This window comes from Ranitomeya imitator, chromosome 5, assembly GCF_032444005.1.
Source record: "Ranitomeya imitator isolate aRanImi1 chromosome 5, aRanImi1.pri, whole genome shotgun sequence".
Taxonomy (NCBI): Eukaryota; Metazoa; Chordata; class Amphibia; order Anura; family Dendrobatidae; genus Ranitomeya; species Ranitomeya imitator.
The window spans coordinates 94,578,472-94,597,769 of record NC_091286.1 but is presented as its reverse complement, the minus strand read 5'-3'; the positions used below and the strand labels follow the sequence as shown (position 1 = coordinate 94,597,769).

General features: G+C 42.9%; 1 protein-coding gene across 3 annotated transcripts in view; it reads right to left on the bottom strand.

The window, feature by feature from the left end:
• Positions 1-19,298, bottom strand: part of RALGAPA2 (Ral GTPase activating protein catalytic subunit alpha 2) — a 324,975-nt gene that overhangs the window by 177,650 nt on the left and 128,027 nt on the right. For all 3 annotated transcript variants that reach the window (XM_069768931.1, XM_069768929.1, XM_069768930.1), the window contains one exon: positions 3,624-3,752. In XM_069768931.1, coding sequence (XP_069625032.1) covers positions 3,624-3,752 — 129 coding nt within the window. The remainder of the gene's footprint in view (positions 1-3,623; positions 3,753-19,298) is intronic.

Here is a 19,298-nt window from a genome sequence, read left to right as displayed (position 1 = left end):
GATCCCCCACCGCAGTCCCCGCAGCTGATTACATCATGTTATTCGCCTACTCTTCCGTCAGGAATACGGAGGGACAGAAAAGCGTACAAAAGTTTAAAGGGCAACTAAAAATAGCGCCGTATAGAGATGCTGCCAGACTGATGAACTATAATGAACGGAGAAACTCAAGAATGTTGCAGTGGTTTCAGCTCTATTTTCGGGTCATTTTGTTGTACACTCGCTATTCTCTTACAAATTGCTACAAGATGACAGTGAATATGCCACAGAGCGGCCCGTCCTGTGGAGAAACATTCCCTCAGATAGACTATTTGCAGGCAAGTGTTGTAAAATATCAGTAAGGGAAGAATATGCCACGATATCGCTGCATGAGCCTCTGTCCTAATGACACAAAAAGGTTTAAAAAAAAATGTTTCTATGAGATTTCAATAGCATTTTAATGGCCAGAAGCAAATAAAAATCAATATTTGCAAATTTCTAACAAATCTGCATTTGCCCCACTGACACAAGCCATTGTGGATTGGTGACAGCTAGGGGCGCTCACCGTACAATTTTCCAAGGTTTTGTCTATCTAAGGCCGGGATCACACACAGCGAGATATGGGCGAGTCTCGCTGGTTAAAACCAAGCTTTGGCACCGGCACTCCAGAGCGGAGCGTGCGGCCGCATAGCAATACATGGAGCCGGACGCTCTGCTCCAGAGTGCCGGTGCCAGAGATTGGTTTTAACCAGCGAGACTCGGCCGTATCTCGCTGTGTGTGACTCCGGCCTTACTGTGTGAGTAGCCTGAAGCAGTTTAAAAGAAAGAATAAATGGGGTAATATTTGGCCAATCAGTTCTATCTTTGGGTGATGGCTGATGCAAAAGCGGCGAGGCTTAGCAATCTTTCATTCTACTACAGCCCGAGAGAAGGGGGAGGCTTCTGCTGCAGTCAGTTGTCTCACAGCCATATGCAGGGCAGTGATGAGAAGGAAAGACATGGATGAGCTTGTAATACACATTCACTACCGTTCCAAAGTTTAGGATCACTTCGAAATGTCCTTATTTTTTTAAAGAAAAGCACAATTTTTTTCCAATGAAGCTAACATTAAATGATTCAGAAATACACTCTATACATTGTTAATGTGGTAAATGAATATACTAGCTGAAAACGTCTGGTTTGTAATGCAATATCTTCATAGGTGTATAGAGGCCCATTTCCAACCACCATCACTCCAGTGTTGTTATGGTGCTTTGTGTTTGCTAACTGTGTAGGAGGGCTAATGGATGGTTAGAATACCCTTGAAAACCCTTGTGCAAGTATGTTAGCACAGCTGAAAACAGTTTGGCAGATTAGATTAGAGAACCTATAGACCTGACATTCCTTTGAGCTAGTTGAGAATCTGGAATATTACATTTGTTAGTTCCATTAAACTCTCAAAATGGCCACAAAAAAAAAGAACTTTCATGTGAAACTCGCCAGTCTATTCTTCTTCTTAGAAATTAAGGCTATTCCATGTGAGAAATTGAGAAGAAACTGAAGATTTCCTACAAAAGTGTAGAGGAGAGCACAAACAGGCTATATCCAGAGTAGAAAGAGAAGTGGGAGGCCCAACTGCAAAAGTGAGCAACAAGACAAGTACATTACAGTCTGTAGTTTGAGAAATCGACGCCTCACAGGTCCTCAACTGGCAGCTTCATTAAATAGTGCACGCAAAATGCCAGTGTCAATGTCTATAGTGAAGAGGTGACTCCGGGATGCTGGCCTTCAGCGCAGAGTGGCAAAGAAAAAGCCATATCTGAGACTGGCTAATAAAAGGAAAAGGTTAATATGGGCAAAAGAACACAGACATTGGACAGAGGAAGATTGGAAAAAAGTGTTATAGACAGACAAATCCAAGTCTGAGGTGTTTGGATCACACAGAAGAACATTTGTGAGACGCAGAACAACTGAAAAGATGCTGGAATAGTATCTGACACCTTCTGTCAAGCATGGTGGAGGTAATGTGATGGTCTGGGGTTGCTTTGGTGCTGGTAAAGTGGGAGATTTGTACAGGGTAAAAGGGATATTGAATAAGGAAAGCTATCACTCCATTTTGCAATGCCATGCCCTGTGGACAGAGCTTGATTAGAGCCTATTTCATTCTACAACAGGACAATAACCCAAAGCACACCTCCAAATTATGCAAGAACTATTTAGGGAAGAAGCAGGCAGCTGGTATTCTATCTGTAATGGAGTGGCCAGCACAGTCACCAGATCTCAACTCCTCAATTGAGCTGTTGTGGGAGCAGCTTGACCGTATGGTGCAAAAAGTGCCCATCAAGCCAAACCAACATGTGGGAGCGGCTTCTGGAAGCATGGGGTGAAATTTCTCCAGATTACCTCAGTAAATTAACTGCTAGAATGCCAAAGGTCTACAATGCTGTAATTGCTGCAAAGGGAGCATTCTTTGACAAAAGCAACGTACGAAGGAGAAAATTATCATCTTTTTTCCGAACCTTGTCAATGTCTGGGCTAGATTTTCAATTCATTTGGCAACTCATTTGATTAATAAAAGTATGAGTTTTCATGGAAAACACAAAAATGTCTGGGTGACCCTCAACTTTGGAACCGTAGTGTATTTCTCAGTTTTAATTGTAATATGAGACAAAATAGCATCAAAGAAATTGATAAAGGAGAACAGTGTCACAAATTTCACCTGCCATCATCATAGTAATTTGAAAGAATTATGTTTAAAGGAATTCTGTCCGCTGATTCATGCTGCCCAAACTGCGGACAGCACGAGTCAGTGCCTGGCAGCACAATTACAACCATGCACCGGAATAGACTATTCTCTGTCTACTCTCCCCGCCCGGACCTTCAAAGAATATTTACTCCAAAGCGCCAGAAAGTTTCAGAGAAAAATATATCTTGCTGCAATTGTGCTGCCAGCCCCCAATTCATGATGCTCATGGTTCACTTTAAAGGGCTTGCCTGGTTTAGAAAACAAACATTCGTGCAATAAACTGCGAAATTCAGAATAATTTGGGGGTCTCAACTCAGTGGCTGCAAAGCGTATTTTCTCCATTAGAAGACCCTGCATATTCATGCATTATGTGGTGGTCTGCTGATCTGAATGGAAATTGATATTGTATGAACGCGGCACCGCAGCAGGGAATTAAACACTTGCTTGTGAGACCCTTCCGCCATTCGAGATCATCTTTTTGTGCAAAAATAACTGCACAGAGCAAGAAATAAAGAGTAATGGTATTTTGCTATTGACTGCAGCATATAAAAGTCTCCCGTTCACCTGGACAGAGCAGACATGTCGCTGGCACAGCTCCGCAGCTTCCTCCTCCACATTGGCATTTCCAATCACCTTTATTGAGCAAAGCTAATGAGGCCGTGAAAGCAGTGTCTCGGCAGTTCGTGCCACAATATTAGTGAGGATATGATTTGTTAAACTTCGGCTCTTTGATGAAACACCTCCGCAGCACCAGTGTGTCATCCTATCCTACAATTTCACACGTCGGCTGCCCTGGTAGCTTTTCTCCAGAGACCAGTTTCACATTGCACTAATGAGTCCACACCTGTTAGAGTGGAGAAATCTGAACCTTGTTAGCGACTGGGCTCTCTCCAGAGAGCAGAATGAGCATTGTCATACTTACCTCCAACATGTCCGTACTGAGAACCCGGGCCGCAGCTGTGATGAAGTCTCCCACCAGCATTGTGTACCCAGGCAGGCCGAGGAAGAAGAAGCTGGACGAGCAGTGCTTTATGATTGTGTTCACGATTTCCTGCAAACAGAAGGGAAAACCAATAAATCCTATGGAAGGTACCACATTCGCTTCAAATTGCAATTTATCTCCAACGTTCCGATTACTCAGCGAGTCCACAGCAGTGACATGTGGCATTCAGCATCTGGGTTACTAGATCAGTGTCAAAACTGCTAACCCCCCCAAAGACAGATTTGTCTAGACAGACCTAGTGTCTTGTTACTTATTTTGCAGGTTCCCCTTAAATGCACCTCACATCACTTTACACAATATGGCCGACATGACAATTCTTGCAGGGATTGCAGGGCTGCTTTCCTGAAAATCTTATGGATGGAAAATCTTCCTTAAGATACAAGTACTGGAGCAGAGAGGGGGTCCATCAGCACTCAAATACGCAGATATGTTGTTCAAAAGTTATGACTGTCAATAGCAGGAATCCAGCGACGGACTCCGTGTTTTGAAATTGAGCATGCCTGGCAGGATATGTATGTATGTATGTATGTATGTATGTATGTATGTATCTTTCTCTCTCTAGAATTTTGTTCCTTTAAACTCAGGCAGCACCTGCTTCGACGGGTCCATCAGAAAAACGGATCCAGTGCATCAGTTTTTTTACAAACAGCACAGGATCCGTCTTTTCAATATTTTGATGGATTGTGACTGATTGTAAAAAATGGAAGTGTGAAAGAGGCCTTAGACACCTGTCCTCATGATCAGAGGGGTACCAGCATGACTGAAGCCCATTATATGACTGATACTTTATCTTGAGTATTGGGGGTGACAAATTCCCTTCAATGAAGTTTCCTTCTCTTTGCATAAAGGAATTTGTTTTAGATAGGATAGATGATAAAAATCTGACAGCGGGGGTTCTCAGATATTGTTACGCATAAAATTAACCACTTTGTACAAATAGGGGGCGCTATGCGCACCTCGTCTGCTGCAGCCGCTCACTCGCTGCTTCTCTATGGTTCAGGGTGCACAGGTCACACTTATTCGCATAATAGATAACGATCATTTTAAGAATACCCGTATAGGAGAGACCTTCACTACGGGATGATTTTTATAAGAGCACAGTCTCCCCTCTACGACTAGCTGATAAGTTTACAGAGAGTACCGGCGGTGACAAGCCCCCTCTCTGATTTACCATTGCAATACGGGTTTGCATAATCTGGTTTCCACTATGATGGAGGCTACACAATCCTTCTTCAGCTAAGGCTACTTTTCACACTTACATCTTTTTGTGACCGTCGCAATGCGTCGTTCTGTGAAAAAAACGCATCCTGCAAAGTTGCCCGCAGGATGCGTTTTTTTCATAGACTTCTATTACAGACGCATTGCGACGTATGGACACACGTTCCATACGTCGTGCACTGGATGCGTCGGTATTTGGCGGACCGTCGTAGCGAAAAAAACGTTCAAGGGAACGTTTTTTCGTACGTCGTGTCCAGCATTTTAAAGTGTGCATGCCCGGCCGGAACTCCACCCCCTCCTCCCTGGGACTTTACTTTGAGCAGCGGACGCGTTGAAACACTGCGTCCGCTGCCCACGTTGTGCAAAGAAAACCCCGACGTCCGTCAGTACATCGCGCCGACACTTAGCGACGGCGCCGTACCGACGGAAGTGTGAAAGAAGCCTAAGAGAGGAACGATCAGGTATGCATGAAGAAATCCCTGGGGTTCACTCCTATATCCTGATCACGGAGTTCATATCTGAAGGAGTATGATGTCCAATTTCTTCATGTGTCCAGATTGCTCTGCTCCTGCCTGAGCAAATATATCCGAAACATTACCACATGTTAATACCCACGCGATGCAATCTATCACACTCCTAAAATGGGATTCTACGTCTAACGTGCAGCTCCAACTCTTTGGTAGATGTCAGTCTTGCTCTGTGGGAATTAAAGAGAACCTGTCTGATTATTGCTGCCCAGACTGTGGGCTGCCCAAATCAGAGCCGGGCCGCCCAAATCAGAGCCGGGCCGCCCAAATCAGAGCCGGGCTGCACCAATCAGAGCCGGGCTGCACCAATCAGAGCCGGGCTGCACCAATCAGAGCCAGGCTGCACCAATCAGAGCCGGGCTGCACCAATCAGAGCCGGGCTGCACCAATCAGAGCCGGGCTGCACCAATCAGAGCCGGGCTGATCAAGCCGCTGTTGCAGGTGATGTACACACGACAGAGAGCGGTCAATCAGTGAGACCTGCTATTCACCTGCAGAAGAGCAGGAACGATCTAAAAAACATTTTCTCTGAAACGCAAGAGCTTTTAAAAATAAAACCTATTCTGGGCTGCAATAGCCCAGCCAGGTTCCGATTCATGCCACCCACGACTTGGACAACATGAAGCAGATGACCGGTTCCCTCAAAGGACCTGAACCAGCACACAGTACCACAATCTTCAGATTGGGGAGCCATAAAAGTTTAAATTGCTTTATCTAATTTGACGTAAAGAACAGTAATTTATATATCTCATCAAAAGTGGAGAAACCACAATGGAGCCCAAAAGGACACAACTAAGTCAACGATACCAGTCTGGCACCAGTGGTAAATGTCAAGATGATAAAGCAAAGACACAATGTAGGCATGAACAGAGCTTAACACGAAAAACCAAAGCACTTACTGAACTCTGTTCTGCTAGAAGTAGTAAAATCTTCCCAATATAGTAGTAAACACATGGGAACATGTTTGTGTTTCTAGGAATCAGGACACCACTAGGTCTTTGCTGTAGAACAGATTATCGGGTGGCACCTTGTGACATTTGCAGCCATCGGGCCTCATTAACCTTTGTTCCCCCACATACAATCACAGCTACGGCTGAATTTATACATGAGCTACATTTTTCTTTAAGAACGGTCAAAGGTTTGTTATATACAACTCCCACCATTACAACAAATGTGCAGAAATATAATGCAGCATCTTATTCCTGACATCTCAACAGATTGTGCTTCCACCGGACAAACGCAGCTCTAATGCTCCTTTCAGGTTAATGTGTAAACTGCTTTTAATCACTTCCTTTGATACATTTTTATGTCAATATCAGTCAGAGTAAACACTCTGAGAGTGAGCAGATGGATGCCGGGCCTCATAAAAAGTGTGCCGAGGCGCTCCGTGCAGGAACAAAAGGCCCACCTTTCCCATAATTAAGGGGCTGATTAAAGCGGAGGGTTCCCCACAACACACCTGTAATTACTGACACAGCTCGGCATTGTGCGGAGCCCTTGTCTGCGGATTTCAGGCAGAAACCTATACAGCAGCAGATGGGAGCACATTTCTGTTGACATATGCTACAATAAAAGGGGGAGACGAAACCTGGCTCCGAGAGGTGACAGAATGTAGCATATCTGAAGATTAATAACGCAAACAGCTATGCTGGGTCGGCTTCACATCCATCTGTTGCACTTGGAAATAAAAATGGTGCATTAGAACCAATCTAGGAAAATCTAACGCGCCCAAAAGGCACATTGGCATCTATCCAATACAAGAAAACATGCATAATAATAAAATAGAGCACAACCAGACCTTTTCTCTGCTATTCCCTACACAAAAGAAAAACATAGGCAGTACAGGGATATTAAAAGTAACTCAAATGGGTTATTGGATACAACAAAACTAAATTAATGTCAAAATTACCTTTAAAGGGGGTTTTCTCATATACTATATAATTGTCTAAGGGTCACTTCCGTCTGTCTGTCTGTCACGGATATTAATTGGTCGCGGCCTCTGTCTGTCATGGAAATCCAAGTCGCTGATTGGTCGTGGCAAAATAACCACGACCAATCAGCGACGGGCACAGTCCGGAAGAAAATGGCCGCTCCTTCCTCCCTGCAGTCAGTGCCCGGCGCCCGCATACTCCCCTCTGGTCAGCACTCACACAGGGTTAATAGCAGCGTTGACCGTGGTGTAATGCACTCGGTTATTGCTGCTATTAACCCTGTGTGACCAACTTTTTACAATTCATGTTGCCAATGTACTGCGTGGGCTGCGCAATGTACTGCGTGGGCTGCGCAATGTACTGCGAGGGCTGCGCAATGTACTGCGTGGGATGTGCTATACACTACGCATACATATTCTAAAATACAAGATGCGTTAGAATCGGGCTACCATCTAGTCAACCATAAGTAGGTAAAAGTACAAACTGCTTGTAAAAGCAAGACGACTTGGCATCGGGTATTCTAGAATATGTATGCGTAGTGTATAGCACAGCCCACACAGTACATTGCGCAGCACATTGCGCAGCCCACGTTGTACATTGCGCAGCCCACGTTGTACATTGCGCAGCCCACGTTGTACATTGCGCAGCCCACGTTGTACATTGCGCAGCCAACGTTGTACATTGCGCAGCCCACGTTGTACATTGCGCAGCCCACGTTGTACATTGCGCAGCCCACGTTGTACATTGCGCAGCCCACGTTGTACATTGCGCAGCCCACGTTGTACATTGCGCAGCCCACGTTGTACATTGCGCAGCCCACGTTGTACATTGCGCAGCCCACGTTGTACATTGCGCAGCCCACGTTGTACATTGCGCAGCCCACGTTGTACATTGCGCAGCCCACGTTGTACATTGCGCAGCCCACGTTGTACATTGCGCAGCCCACGTTGTACATTGCCCAGCCCACGTAGTATATTGCGCAGCCCACGTAGTATATTGCGCAGCCCATAGGCAGCATGAATAGTAAAAAGTTGGTCACACAGGGTTAATAGCAGCGTTAACCGAGTGTGTTACACCGCGGTCAACGCTGCTTTTCACACTGTGTGAGCGCCGACCGGAGGGTAGTATGCGGACGCCGGGCACTGACTGCGGGGAGGAAGGAGCGGCCATTTTCTTGCGGACTGTGCCCGTCGCTGATTGGTCGTTGCTGTTTTGCCAGACAGACGGAAGTGACCCTTAGACAATTATATAGTAGATTGTTCTCCAAAACAGAGGAATTGTTAATTCTATAGTTTATTGCTCATTCTCTATGCTACCAGCAGCCACCACCTCTGCAATATACCTGCAGTGACCGGTCTCCTAGGCAAAGAGCGGGCTCGTGGAAGCTTTTGTTATAGGGCTTGCGAGCGATGCCTGGAATCAGAGGGCATCGGATACCCAACTTCCACCAATACTGCAGAGGCATCAGAGAGCGCAGGATACGGGCCAGTGGTGAGAAAATGCCAGTGGCCCAATTGGTCAGTCCTTTAGGAGCACAATGCCCGTGGTGAGCAGGTAGCCAGGAGGCAGAGGGGTGCTCATGAGGATAACCCTTTAATCATGGTCTGATTTTAATAGCCATAAACCTATACTACCCATAAAATAAAGGTGAAAGGCTCTGTTCACCTATTGACCAGTCAAATGTATTCCGAGAACTCCACTCATCTGCCTGAGGCAAAGGCTGGCATTTATTGCCTCAACTTTATTTTTTATATAATTATTTAGAAAAACAAAAACAGCTACGCTTTTCTATGCAGACAAATCCTACAGAATATTTTCTACTGTGTCTTACATAAATCAGGCGATTATGCTAGACCTTTATTGTGCTGCACCAGATCTCTGAAAAATACCTGATAGTCTGTGGTGGTGCAGACCATTGTACACAGTTTTAAATGTGTCTAGATCATCAACTCACCAATCTACATTTTTCCAGATGCCCCATTCCTACATCCCCTCTCAGAACTTTGTTCATTGTTTCATCTGTTTTACACACTCCATATCTGTATACACACACACTCTCCATATCTGTATACACACGCAGACACACTCCATATCTGTGCACATACACGCGTACACTCCATATCTGTATATACACACACTGCATTCTGTATACACACGCACACTCTATATATGTACACATACGCGAACACACACTGCATATCTGTACACATACGCGCGCACAGCACATCTGTACACATGCGGTCGCGCACACTGTACATATGTACACATGCGCTCACGCGCACGCACTGCACATCTGTACACATGCGTTCGCGCGCACGCACTGCACATCTGTACACACACACACTCCATATCAGTACACACACATTCCATATCTGTACACACACACACTCCATATCTGTACACACACACACTCCATATCTGTACACACACACTCCATATCTGTACACACACACTCCATATCTGTACACACACACACTCCATATCTGTACACACACACACACTACACACACACACTCCATATCTGTACACACACACACAAGCTAGTGATCACTTCCTGCAGCTTTACACGTATTACCTTATTTACTGGCTAGATCAGGGGTGGGCAACATCAGTTTGAGGCCTGCAATGTAATTAGATCCAGTCCTTGGGCAGATAACGGTGGGCCGCAGTGCTCGGGCAGCTGGCCCAGTCTTTCCTGCTGTGTACTTCAATGTTTCTGTAGAGAGCGTGTGAGCATAATAAACGCCATGTCACATGCAGCACTGGCCAGGAGCTTCTTGGTGCGTTCAGGCCTACGAGATGTCTAAACAGCAGTTTGCTATGTGATGTGTATACAGCATTCTCAGCGTCTCCTTTGTAATGCATATACAGCAGTCTCAGTGTTTCCTATATGAAGCGTATACAGCAGTCTCAATGTATCCAATATCATATGCATACAGCAGTCGCTGTGTATCCTATGTAATGTATATACATCAGTCTCATATATGTGATGTATTTACAGCATTTTCAGTGTCTCCTATGCAATGTGTATACAGCAGTCTGTTTCCTATGTGATGTACACAGCAGTCTTGGTGTCTAATATGTGATGTATATAGCAGCCCCCTCACTGATTGAGTTATATAAACGTTATGTGAACAATGATTAGTTTCGCACTGTTAAGAGACATGTACAGAAATATTTATGTGTTCGAAACAACTTACTGCTGTGAGTTCTTTACAAAATGTAATCACAAAGTTGATTGCGCGGCAGATCGACACAAAACTGGAAAAGAAGTTATGAGTAAGCAACATCATCACTACCACCTAGCATCATAGCGGCACCAAAGAGATGCAGCTACAGACATTACATTAAGGGCGATTTAATTAGAGGTGTGACCAAATATAGCGTGGTAATTTTTAATTTGATCATTTTGTACGGCCCCTGAATGAGGTTATAAAAATCCAAAATGGTCCTTGGCAGAAAAGAAAAGAGAAAAAAAAAAAAGGTTGCTCACCCCTGAGATAGGCCATACAAATACAAGAACTTTTTACCTTTCATGCAACCAACAATAGCTTGTAGACTGTAAGCTCTTGAAGAACTGATGACCTATATATATATATTACTGTGTAATGTCTGATATTGTTTGTACATGATTTCTCTGAATTGTAAAGTGCTGAGGAACATGTTGGCACAATATAAATAAGATTATTATAAAGGTATTAAATATAATGGAAAGCTTAGACAAATGATGGAAGAAACAAAAAAGAATACCACTGGTCCTCTTCAAAGGGTTAATTTTTTCTGACATATGATTTGGCTCCACACAAACACCAAACAGAACACAGATCATTGTATGTACTTACTTCCCAAACAACTCATATTATGATAAGAAATTACATTTTGTGAATCCAAAATTCCAAGAAAGCCCAAGTACAATTTGTCACTTTGAAGGAATGTTTATTGAAAGACAATCTATACAATCGTAGGTATTTAGGTTTTTTATTTATTTTTTAACCTGGAAGCTATAGAATATAATCCAAGAATAATTATATCGGGAATATAATAATGATATAATGAAAAATGCCATTATCTCCCCAACAGTATCGAAATAATAGAATTACACAGAATTGCAAAGAGAAGGCGAAAAAGACAACATAAATCAAACAGGATCATAATGGGGTGACACGAAAGCGGACAAATATTGGGGCTTTATCTATAGAAAAGGACTTTACAGTGAAAGAACGCCATGTCTGAAGAATATGTCAGACGCTTCACTAACATATAATTTAGGTCTCATTTGGATGAAGGTAATTTTTTACGTACGCAAGCAGAAACCGGCATGAATATCATCAGCGCTTTTCATTCAATTTTCATCAGTATTTTGCCAATAAGTCAGTTTTTACCATCCGTACCTTTCACTGATGAAAAAAAAAACATAAGCAAATTATGGAGCTTCTGCTATAGATTGCAATCAAAAATCACAGATCGCACAAACATCAATTTTCATGGACCCATAGACTTGTGTGGGCAATTTTGATCAGAGAATCACTTGGATCAGAAATGGACCAGTCCCTGTGATGTTTTGCCGATCACTCTACCAGCAAAAAAAAACATGGACATGGTAACAGTCCGAAAGACTTTAATGGGTACAGGATCTATCAGACACATGGATAGAACACAAATGTGACTCACAGACGTCTGAATAAGGTCATCACTCACTGAAATGTGCTCAAATTTGTGTTCTTCATGCTCCGTCTGCCTGGTTTGCATCTGTATATCATTGTTTAACAGCAAAGGAAAGTAGAGCAGATTGTGATTTCCTATACAGAAAGCCACCGAGAAAGAAAAAAAAAACAAAAAAAACAAGCATACGGTACTTAAAAAAACAAACAATGGATCCCTATAGTGGATCCCTCTTATGCCGATGTGGCCATAAATGCAGTGTGTCCTGACTAATTGAAGGTCCCCCAGGTTTTACTGAATCTATTATTTTAAGCAGGAGTAATGAAGCAAAAATTACAAGGCTCCAATATAAAATCTATCATCTGAACAGGACCTATTATTGAGAATATTGTGGACATAGTATGTTTTTTAATTTCACACACACTGCGGTTAAGATCATGAAATGGTTCACATTCATTTATTGATCTGACCTTTTTTCAACCCTCCACCCAACAACTGTGACCTCCTCACATATAATTAGACCAGAAAGAGGTTAAAGAATCAATGACGTGTCCTATTGTTATGTCATGGCATTACAATGGTGAGGTCTTAACACCAGTGACATTCTGCCTGCTCTAAAACCTTAGAAGTGTGGTCTCATCTTCTTAAATGGTTAACATTGGAAAAACAACCAACTTTGCAATGTACCCCTCTTATTAAAAATTATCTCTGTCCTGAAGAATGGAGGAATTTTTAATTCTATAGTTTACAACTTGTTGCCTAGGTTATTGGTCACTTCAGAAGTCTATGAGAGTGGCCGGTTTCCTAGGAAATGAGCATACGCTTGGAAGCGATTTGCTCGATCCAACCAGCTGCACTGTCCCTGTGTTACTATGATGCTGCACAAGTGACCTCCGCTACCAGCATCAAAGATCACAGTTTAGACCAGCAGCACGACCACTGGTCTCAACTGTCTGAAGCCTGGAAGAAAAGGAGCAGAAGTTTACCCTTTAAATATGCAAACAGCCTCTTCAGAATGAAGAAGGACAATAATTCTAGTGCCTCTTACTGGAGGTAGCAATCTTAAAAATCAATATCGACCTTTTAACGATCCTTGCCACATGACTTTGGTTAAGAAGCCAAACCAGTAACTAGATTTGCAGATGCATGTTCTCAGGCGTTTGCCTCTCATCAGTGCACAGGAGCAGTGCTATCGTAGCTGAGTTAGAGGCCTCTGCCAGTGGGTCGAAGAGGCATAGCACCAAGTAGAAGGAGAACCCTCTGCCGATGTAATGGCAGGACTGGAACAAAATTAGGACATGTAAAAACATTACTGTAGATCATCTCCCTACCCAAAAACCTTTGCTGGAAATCCAAACTTCCACCATGGTATCCCCCATATGGCATTTAAAAATGGGAAATATGAGGACTTTGCTATATTCATCAATGTGTTAACTGATCCTCAAAGTCAATTCATCCATTGCAGATCACTAGGGAAAGAAAGCTCAAGATGCAAATCCCAACCACAAACTATTCCTAGAAAAACTATTTGATCCTTTCTCTTTTGAATGGATTGGGTGGAGGCATTTATCCCCCAAATAATGTACAGTAAGAAGCAAGGCTGTGGAGTCGGAGTGGGTGACATGGACATTGAGGAGTCGGAGGTTTGGCTTACCGACTCCACAGCCCTGGTATGAGTCGGAGTCGTGGAGTCGATGTCATGGAAATTGAAGAGTTGGAGTCGGAGGTTTGGCTCACTGACTCCACAGCCCTGGTAAGAAGTTCTTCAGCACATAGGAAAGTTTGATAGCTATCGTACACTCTAAAATCACAAAGGCAAAACACATTTCTGTCACACAAATTGGTGAAAGAAAAAAAAGAACTACTTGAAAACCAGTCCATATAACCCACATAAAGCAACTTGAAGAATCGGAGCACGCAGGGATCTGATCACCCCTTCCTTTTTATCCAAGTTTCTTTTAGTCTGTTTTTCAGCAAAAAAGTTGGCCAAGAAGGCCTTAAACAAAGAGGTCTTTCAATGGATACCATTAGGTGCCTATTCCATTGCCGGTCTCTTGCTGAAATGGTTTTCTGACAAGCCTTTACTTACACTCATTATATAAACTACAATGGTCTAATATCAATATTATGATATAATAGGGTTGTCCACTACTAGGACAACCCTTTCCTGATCTAAATATTTGGCGGCGTTAAAATAAATAAAATAAATAAATAAATGTTCCAGCGTTGTTTGCACTCGCGTTCTCGGGGCTATTTGCGGTTATGACGACGTGTGAGCCTGGCGCCCAATCAGAGCTGGTGTCACTGTCTCCGCCTTCAGACAAATTGAACATCAAGAGGAAGTGGGAGAGCAGCTGCAGCCCTGACTTCCTTTTGATGTTTGATTTATCCGAAGGCGGGGGCAGTGACACCAGCTCTGATTGGGCGATAGGGTCACGTGATATCACAACTGAACGAGAGCCCAGGGAACGCGAGTGCCGACACCACTGGAACGGTGCTGGCATGAGAGGGAAGCTTTTTTATTTTATAGAGGCCAAGTGTGGCATATGAGAAGGGGTTGTCCATGTAGCAGACAACTTCTTTAGTATCAATTTATTATGACAGAGCCCTCACAACTGTAACACCCCAACAAGGCGAGATGTAAAGATTTTAGGTCAATGAAGTAGTGCATCATGAGGTCATTACAACAATAGTGACCTTATAGAAAAATGATGCTGTCGGACTCGTCACAACTGTCTCGTTGCAATGTGGTGGATGAGCATCAATGCTAAAGTCATTTTGTAGAATTAATTCTCCTAATCATTGGATCCCATTCTAAAAGAGAAATGTGGCACAACTTATTTTTGGTATAGAAGCATACAATGTGTGCAGAATTATTAGGCAAGTTGTATTTTGATCACATGAAACTTTTTATACATGTTGTCCTACTCCAAGCTGTTCAAGGCTTGAGAGCCAACTACCAATTAAGTAAATCAGATGATGTGCATCTCTGTAATGAGGAGCGGTGTTTAATGACATCAAAACCCTATATAAGGTGTGCTTATTTATTAGGCAACTTCATTTCCTTTGGCAAAATGCATCAGAAGAGAGAGTTGACGGCCTCTGAAAAGCCAAAATTGTGAGATGTCTTGCAGAGGGATGCAGCAGTCTTCAAATTGCCAAACTTTTGAAGCGTGATCACCGAACAATCAAGCGTTTCATGGCAAATAGCCAACAGGGTCGCAAGAAGCATGTTGGACAAAAAAGGCGAAAAATAACTGCCCACGAATTGAGGAAAAGTAAGGAAGGCTGAAAAACGACCACCTTTGAACAAGAAACATAAGATAAAAAGTCAAGACTGGGCCAAGAAATATCTTAAGACTGACTTTTCAAAGGTTTTATGGACTGAGGAATTGAGATTGACTCTTGATGGGCCAGAAGTTGGATCAGTAAAGGGCAGAGAGCTCCACTCCGACTCAGATGCCAGCAACGTGGAGGTGGGGTACTGGTATGGGCTGGTATCATCAAAGATGAACTTGTGGGACCTTTTCGGGTTGAGGATGGAGTGAAGCTCAACTCCCAGACCTACTGCCAGTTTCTGGAAGACAACTTCTCCAAGCAGTGGTACAGGAAGAAGTCGGTATCGTTTAAGAAAAACATGATTTTCATGCAGGACAATGCTCCATCACATGCCTCCAACTACTCCACAGCGTGGCTGGCCAGTAAAGGTCTCAAAGAAGAAAAAATAATGACATAGCCCCATTGTTCACCTGATCTAAACCACATAGAGAACCTGTGGTCCCTCAAAATGTGAGATCTACAGGGAGGGAAAACAGTCCACCTCTTGGAACAGTGTCTGGGAGGCTGTGGTAGCTGCTGCACGCAATGTTGGTCGTAAACAGATCAAGCAACTGACAGAATCTATGGATGGAAGGCTGTTGAGTGTCATCGTAAAGAAAGGTGGCTATATTGGTCACTAATTATTTGGAGTTTTGTTTTTTCATGTCAGAAATGTTTATTTCTAAATTTTGTGCAGTTATATTGGTTTACGTGGTGAAAATAAACAAGTGAGATGGGAATATATTTGGTTTTTATTAAGTTGCCTAATAATTTTGCACAGTAATAGTTACCTGCACAAACAGATATCCTCCTAAGATAGCCAAATAAAAAAAAAAAAACCACTACAACTTCCAAAAATATTAACCCCTTTACCCCCAAGGGTGGTTTGCACGTTATGGACCGGGCCAATTTTTACAATTCTGACCACTGTCCCTTTATGAGGTTATAACTCTGGAACGCTTCAACAGATCCCGGTGATTCTGACATTGTTTTCTCGTGACATATTGTACTTCATGATAGTGGTAAAATTTCTTTGATATTACTTGCGATTATTTGTGAAAAAAACGGAAATATGGCGAAAATTTTGAAAATTTTGCAATTTTCCAACTTTGAATTTTTATGCAATTAAATCACAGAGATATGTCACACAAAATACTTAATAAGTAACATTTCCCACATGTCTACTTTACATCAGCACAATTTTGGAACCAAAATTTTTTTTTGTTAGGGAGTTATAAGGGTTAAAAGTTGACCAGCAATTTCTCATTTTTACAACACCATTTTATTTTAGGGGCCACATCTCATTTGAAGTCATTTTGAGGGGTCTATATGATAGAAAATACCCAAGTGTGACACCATTCTAAAAACTGCACCCCTCAAGGTTCTCAAAACCACATTCAAGAAGTTTATTAACCCTTCAGGTGTTTCACAGGAATTTTTGGAATGTTTAAATAAAAATTAACATTTTACTTTTTTTCACAAAAAATTTACTTCAGCTCCAATTTGTTTTATTTTGCCAAGAGTTACAGGAGAAAATGGACCCCAAACCTTGTTGTACAATTTGTCCTGAGTACGCTGATACCACATAAGTGGAGGTAAACCACTGTTTGGGCGCATGACAGAGCTTGGAAGCGAAGGAGCGCCATTTGACTTTTTAATGCAAAATTGACTGGAATTGAGATGGGACGCCATGTTGCGTTTGGAGAGCCACTGATGTGCCTAAACATTGAAACCCCCCACAAGTGACACCATTTTGGAAAGTAGACCCCCTAAGGAACTTATCTAGAGGTGTGGTGAGCACTTTGACCCACCAAGTGCTTCACAGAAGTTTATAATGCAGAACCGTAAAAATAAAAAATATTTTTTGTAACAAAAATTATCTTTTCGCCCCCAATTTTTTATTTTCCCAATGGTAAGAGAAGAAATTGGAACCAAAAAGTTGTTGTACAATTTGTCCTCAGTACGCTGATACCCCATATGTGGGGGTAAACCACTGTTGGGGCGCATGGGAGAGCTCGGAAGGGAAGGAGCGCCGTTTGACTTTTCAATGCAAAATTCACAGGAATTGAGATGAGACGCCATGTTGCGTTTGGAGAGCCACTGATGTGCCTAAACATTGAAACCCCCCACAAGTGACACCATTTTGGAAAGTAGACCCCCTAAGGAACTTATCTAGATGTGTTGTGAGCACTTTGAGCCACCAAGAGCTTCACAGAAGTTTATAATGCAGAGCCGTAAAAATAAAACAAATTTTTTTTCCCACAAATATTTTTTAGCCCCCAGTTTTGTATTTTCCCGAGGGGAACAGGAGAAATTGGACCCCAAAATTTGTTGTGCAATTTGTCCTGAGTGCGCTGATACCCCATATGTGGAGGGGAACCACCGTTTGGGCGCATGGGAGGGCTCGGAAGGGAAGGAGCGCCATTTGGAATGCAGACTTAGATGGAATGGTCTGCAGGCGTCACATTGCGTTTGCAGAGCTCCTGATGTACCTAAGCAGTAGAAACCCCCAACAAGTGACCCCATATTGGAAACTAGACCCCCCCATGAACTTATCTAGATGTGTTGTGAGAACTTTGAGCCCACACGTATTTCACTACAGTTTATAACGCAGAGCCGTGAAAATTAAAAAAAAAAATTTTCCCCACAAAACTTATCTTTTAGCCCCCAGTTTTGTATTTTCCCAAGGGTAACAGGAGAACTTGGACCCTAAAAGTTGTTGTCCTATTTGTCCTGAGTACGCTGATACCCCATATATTGGGGTAAACTCCTGTTTGGGCACACGGGAGAGCTCGGAAGGGAAGGAGCACTGTTTTACTTTTTCAACGCAGAATTGGCTGGAATTGAGATCGGACGCCATGTTGCGTTTGGAGAGCCCCTGATGTGTCTAAACAGTGGAAACCCCCCAATTATAACTGAAACCCTAATCCAAACACACCCCTAACTCTAATTCCAACGGTAACCCTAACCACACCTCTAACCCTGACACACCCCTAACCCTAATCCCAACCCTATTCCCAACCGCAAATGTAATCCAAACCCCAACCCTAACTTTAGCCCCAACCCTAACTGTAGCCTTAACCCTAACTGTAGCCTTAACCCTAACTGTAGCCTTAACCCTAACTGTAGCCTTAACCCTAACTGTAGCCTTAACCCTAACTGTAGCCTTAACCCTAACTGTAGCCTTAACCCTAACTGTAGCCTTAACCCTAACTGTAGCCTTAACCCTAGCCCTAACCATAACCCTAGCCCTAGCCCTAACCCTAGCCCTAACCCTAGCCCTAACCCTAGCCCTAACCCTAACCCTAGCCCTAACCCTAGCCCTAACCCTAGCCCTAGCCCTAACCCTAACCCTAGCCCTAACCTCAGCCCTAACCCTAGCCCTAACCCTAGCCCTAACCCTAACCCTAGCCCTAGCCCTAACCCTAACCCTAATGGGAAAATGGAAATAAATACATTTTTTAAATTTTTTTTACTTTTCCCTAACTAAGGGGGTAATGAAGGGGGGTTTGATTTACTTTTATAGCAGATTTTTTAGCGGATTTTTATGATTGGCAGCCGTCACTCACTGAAAGACGCTTTCTATTGCAAAAAATATTTTTTGCGTTACCACATTTTGAGAGCTATAATTTTTCCATATTTGAGTCCACAGAGTCATGTGAGGTCTTGTTTTTTGCGGGACGAGTTGACGTTTTTATTGGTAACACTTTCGGGCACGTGACTTTTTTGATCGCCTTTTATTCCGATTTTTGTGAGGCAGAATTACCAAAAACCAGCTATTCATGAATTTCTTTTGGGGGAGGCGTTTATACCGTTCCGCGTTTGGTAAAATTGATAAAGCCGTTTTATTCTTCGGGTCAGTACGATTACAGCGACACCTCATTTATATCATTTTTTTATGTTTTGGCGCTTTTATACGATAAAAACTATTTTATAGA